The sequence below is a fragment of the Mastomys coucha genome, unplaced genomic scaffold, assembly GCF_008632895.1.
Source record: "Mastomys coucha isolate ucsf_1 unplaced genomic scaffold, UCSF_Mcou_1 pScaffold7, whole genome shotgun sequence".
In the NCBI taxonomy this organism is placed as follows: Eukaryota; Metazoa; Chordata; class Mammalia; order Rodentia; family Muridae; genus Mastomys; species Mastomys coucha.
The window spans coordinates 1606236-1611808 of record NW_022196913.1 but is presented as its reverse complement, the minus strand read 5'-3'; the positions used below and the strand labels follow the sequence as shown (position 1 = coordinate 1611808).

At 45.6% G+C, this 5573-nt stretch overlaps 1 protein-coding gene across 9 annotated transcripts in view; it reads right to left on the bottom strand.

The window, feature by feature from the left end:
* Positions 1-149: 149 nt before the first annotated feature.
* The window catches only part of Frmd4a (FERM domain containing 4A), a 480303-nt gene continuing 474879 nt past the window's right edge, over positions 150-5573 (bottom strand). For 7 of the 9 annotated variants that reach the window (XM_031359491.1, XM_031359489.1, XM_031359487.1 and 4 more), the window contains one exon: positions 150-3250. In XM_031359491.1, the coding sequence (XP_031215351.1) occupies positions 3148-3250 (103 nt within the window). In that variant the 3' untranslated portion in view covers positions 150-3147. The remainder of the gene's footprint in view (positions 3251-5573) is intronic. The other 2 variants (XM_031359490.1, XM_031359488.1) reach the window with 1 other exon arrangement.

The following is a 5573-nucleotide window of genomic DNA, read 5'->3' as shown; positions in this document are numbered from 1 at the left end:
GAAATCCGCCTACCTCTGCCTCCCAAGTGCTGGGATTAAAGGCATGAGCCACCACTGCCCCTCTCAGTGTCTTCTTGATATGTGGATTTCTGGAGTGTGGTCATACATTTATCAGTTAGAAACAAAGAGTGTCCAAGAGGCGACTGGGGTGTTTTCATTTTGAAAATGCTTTAATAAGTGTTGACAACACTGTTCTGCAAAATGTAAAGGTACTATACAAACTCTTAATACAAAAAGAATAAATTAAAAGCAGATTTCTTTTTTTAATTCTGCAACTTTGTCTACAACATACATCTTTTTCATTGATTACAGTTGAACAGAATCCAGTAAAATCATTTTACATGCTCTACAGTCAGTTTCAGGAGCAACCTAATCTTCCCCCCTACCCCCAATTATTAAACTAGAGTCCATTTTACACAACTTGTAATAAACTATTGACATGAATGGATATGTAAAACTTTACACCTAGTTAACTAAGCAGTAATTGGTCATCTGATAGCACCTGGGTGAGGCTTGCTATATTTAGAACTAAACTAATACTGGATGAAAACAAATCGGGCTTTGAACACTCCAACACTCACCTGCATATAACAAAATAAACCAACCTGGCTCACAACATAGTCTTCTGGCTGAAACAAGCAATTTCTTACATGTATCCAATGAATCCAATAGGGGCTTCTGACTGGGAACTTTGTATTTCATCTTCCTTTAAAGAAATAGAGATCTGTGAAGAGTTTGCAGGTGCTTGAATACAATACCTAGAGCATTCACCACCAACCACAGAGACCATTTATCATGTCAGTCTCAAAGGACTAATGCTTATTATATTATGTACATTGTATTAACCGAACACAGCTAAACAGTAAAACCTGTTTTACTTAATCTCTGTCCTTACTACCAGACTATCGTGATGGTGTTCACAGCTCCCGTTCCATTTCCCTCTGCTCCCCAAATCTATTACATTTAGACTCTTTCTGCATCTCATAAATCTGAAGGACTTCAGAATTGATTTTCAAACTGCTGTCTCTGTTATAACCTGGAACCTTGACTTGCCCTTCGTTTCCTTTTGGACACTTTCTGTTGCACCATAGTTCAGGCTAATTATTCAGGCAACTCCTTTTGGAAGAAAGAAGATGGGGCACAATGTGTCACATTTTCTATTAGCTAAGAAAGGAAGAAATAATCCCCAAATAAACCTGCTTTGTGTAGCTCCGATTATCATAGTAGGAGCAAAAAAGGTAGCCCCATCTCCACGGAGCCCCAGGGTCATTTTATACCATCGAATCCAGTTTCTACTCATCCTACAGGGTTATCGCTGAAGTGTCTGGGTAGAGTACTGCTTCTAGAAGCTGGGCTCATCACGCCAACCATGCCCAGCTCTGGGGTACCCAACCTTGAATGGGTGAGGTAAGGCCTCAGGCTACATGGTATGAATGCTCCCACTTGACTTCTAGAGGTTTCCAAGCCAACTGCAGAGTGAGCAACAGGGTTAGTTAGTCCTTTCTGCTATCCACTTCTTACCTTCCTGGTCTGGTAGTGTCTATTATTCTTAGATTTACATACATGAGAAAGTTTTCTCTCTTGATGCCACAGCTAACTTTTCGATTTGCTTTCCTTCCACCCTGGCTCCTGATCCTAGATGCCCTTCCCACAGGAAGACATTACAGAGGTAACCCCTGCCAGCCGCACTACCTCCACAGAGACTGCCATCGCTAGTAACCCAACTAAGACTGTGCACTGGTTAGTTATTACAAAAGTAGTTCTGAGGCCTTTGAAGATTGATGGCTTTGTGGTTGTGTGTTAAGCATAGCTCAAAACACATGTAAACGAGCAGCTTGCACGCATGCTTTTGTGGTTTTTTGCCTTTTATCCTCTTGGTATCTGTGGGCAGAGGTGGTCTACCAAGGTCACAGATACTGCTGGAGGGGGGTGGGCCCTTTGGGAGCCGAGTTGTTTCAACTCTGCTCGGCCTGCCGACTGGTAGACATGTGTAAAAGTCTTCCTACCTAAGGGCGGACTTGAGTTCTCTGACTAAGCAACACACAGCAGAGGTCTGTCCGAGTTCATACAAGTGTTAACAAACATAAAATGAGTCACAACAGTGAAACACTTGACTAGATTGCAATGTGCTTTTTTTCCCTTGGTTTCCCATAAAAAGGAAAATGAAAGGCCTTGTACAAAAAAAGAAAGGTTACACTTTTACTGGTTGTTTTAACAAGAGAGAACTGCTTTTGGCAATGATCACCTTTAGCTTCCTCCCCATCCCAAAAGGAAAGAAGCTTTGGGGGCATAGGCTGAGGCCCCTGCATAGGGCAGTCTTAACGGTACCCTGCTCCTCCTCCCATGTCCAGAGTCCGAGTCTGCCAGGCCAGCCAAGCCTCCTTCATCTTCACCATCCTGTCGGGTTTGTTCCCAGGCTCTCAGGGGGACACGGGGTGCTCCAGGAGAAGGGTCATGACAGGATGTGGTCTGCAAATGGTTGACTTTCACTTGTGCTGCATAGGAACAGTTTAGAACTGACATTTCACTGCAGAAAAAGTGTGTTCCTCTTGGCCCCTCCTATCTGTTCATGGTTGAATGTGTCTAATCTTTGGCAGCATAGAACCGATCGTGACCCTCCAATGAATCTCTGAAGCACCAATCTTCCTTTTTCATGCTTCCCCTTAGGAACTCTTGCTGGCTGTTTCACTACAGAATATTTATTTCAGGTGTAAACTGATGTCCCCATGAGGCACTCGCTCTCCTCTCGAAGCACTCGGTCAGCTTAGGGTGGCAGCCCGAAACAGCTTCGCAGTCTGCAGGCAGGACTTGCTTTTTTTTCTGTTCTCTTCCACAGGATTGCATGTGTTGGCTTCCCGACAGTTTGTGGCCTGGGGCTGTCATGGCAGAGGGGAAACTACCAAGGTGCCATTGAGGATTGTTATCTGGCTCTCTGGGCAAGAGAGCCAGGGGACACACAGTGGGTTCGGAACCTTCCAGAATGTCTCCTCAGTCAGGTTTTTGAGGGTGAAAGGGATGTGGAGTCAGGAAAAGAAAAGTGCTGAGGGCCGAAGCTGGTGCAGGTGACAGTGCATCTGGGTAAGGCAAATGAGAGGCAGTGAGGTGACTTGGAATGGCGTGGCGGTGGTCACATCTGGCCCGGCCAGCTCACACGAGGGTCCCGGGCTTGGCTTTTTCCTGCCCGTACCATTGGACATCAGCTAGCTCTGGATAGAGGGAGGAATCCAGGAAGCAGCTGTCACTGTAGCTCCTGAGGATCCAAGAGAGAGAAGACTAGAGTTAGAGGAGAGTACTACAGAATGTTCAAGATGCATAGGAGTGACGTGCCTTCTCTGTCTTCCCTGCCCCACATAGGTGAGGCTTGGCAGTCTCCATTATAGTTGGTGTACGGAAGGTGTTCAGAGACTCTAAGAGTTACACAAAAGGGACCTCCTGAAACCTTGGCAAATGCAAGTTAACGCGCTGTACGGTAGTCCTTAAGGTCACATGGGAACCTCAGAAATGCTCATGTCCAGGCCTGAGTCTGGACATGTTGCTATTTGGCTGGGGATCCTCCCCAGTCCCACATGATTTTCAGATGCAGCCAAGGCTGAGAAGCCGGTGTACCTCGGGGTGACTTCCTACATGACAGCCAAGGCTTGCCTTAGATCAGACCCAAGGGCTAACACTTCTGTCCTGGGAAAACAGTCGGAATGTGAGCCTTCCCTAGAGGAATACTAAAGACATGCTCCAAATTGAGTTTTTAATGCTTTTTAAATTGTACTGTTGTGATTTTATAGAAGTATTTTTTAAAAAAGCAGTTGGGGTGGGGCCTGTAGCTCAGTAGTAGAAAGCATGCTTAGCATATAAAAGGCCTGCACTTAATCTTCAGCTCCAAAATATAATATATAGTAGAACTGTATTTGTCTTGACATAGAAAAACATACATAGCGGAAAACAGACATTTTATCAGGTAAGTATTTCTAGTAGGTCAGATGGGAGTGAGTCCCAAGTATCAGCAGGTGCTCACACAGATGAGTGGCTGTCTCTAACTGTCCCTAAGCTGGCCTTTGGTTCCCATGCCTAGAGCCAGGAGCAGACTTGGGAGCTGGGCCATTTTAAAGAGTATCTTAAAGCTGTCGGCGCACTCCGAAGACATCAGCTACCCTTACTCTTCCGTCTCATTTGCTGACGTCTCTAGGAATTCATCGAGTACTCAGTGCTTTGTAAACATCCCTCATCTGACCTAGCAAAGTCCACTAGAGCTAGAAAAATCCCAAGTATTCTTGAATATTTGGGTAAACCACTAGGACAGTCTTGTGCTTGGAGCACTGGAGGTACATGAGGTTAATTCTATGTGGCTTTAGAAGCAAAGGCCCTTAGTTACATATGTATCTGTTTGTGGGGGTAAAAATGTAGATGATTCGATTATACTTAATCCACAAACATTTGTCTCCCCATTGTGAAACTGGCTTTTGTAAATTGTGCCAGAAGAACCAAGAATTCTTCCTGGAAAGGTGCTTGGACTGTGCTGCAAGCATGCAGTTCTCTGGGGGACAGTCCCTTCCTGCCTCTTATTCCAGTCAAACATGGCTGAGGGCTGCCAGTGACCTCTCCAGCCACAGTCACCTCTTCAGACATGGCCATGGAGCTTTGAAAGGGAGAGGATGCAAACGACTAGCGAGCTCTGGCCCCAGCTTTGCTTCAGCTTCTTAGATTCTTACAGAAGCTTGTTCCCTGATTCACTTGTGATGTGGGTCTCCTAGGGACATTTTCCTGACTGCAGCATTGACTATAAGGAGTCCCACCATCAAGTGCTTCTGGAGGTGAAGGCGCTCTGAGGAAACGAACGGAATAGGGAATTTGAGGACTTAGCCTTCTGGAGCACCACAGTGCACACTGAGCACATAGGAGATGCTCTGAGGAGTCACATGTTACTTTGTTTCACACCTATTCACACCCACAGAACACATGCTGGAAAATGCCATCTCACGGAGCATAATTCCATAGGACATGCTTGAATCCACTGTGTGTTGGATCCTAACAGCCTGGTGTTAAGTAGTGTTTTAAAGAGTGAGTGATGCTTTTTCTCCCTATTCTACTGTGAACTGACAATGGGGTTTCACTTACCCAGTCAACTGGCTGGACATATCTGGATTGGTGGCTCTTGCTGTAGGTCAGTGGCCATAAAGCCAGGGTGGTAAGGCCACTGTGTCATGATGACTCAGCCGGTCCTTTGTGTGAGCTGCTACCCAGCAGTGTTCTCTCTAGTCCATCTTGAACTGACTCAACCATGCTCCCACACGAGTGTGTTAAATCTTCTCAGATGTCTGGTACCATCCCCGTCACTCAAAGCACATTATACTCCCTCCCTTCACAGTGGAGGAGAAAAATGACTCCAACTCAAAAATGTTGTGATGTCATTCTGTCTCAGCCTTCACTGTCACCGGAGTGTGAAGATGTCTGTCCATCTTCATCCCTTGCTTTCCTACCTTCCATTTGGCCAGTTGTAAAAACTGTTCATGGTCTTGTCCTATTCTGCACTCCAGACTAAAACGCTGCCTTTTCTATACTGCAAAATGGGATTCAGCCGC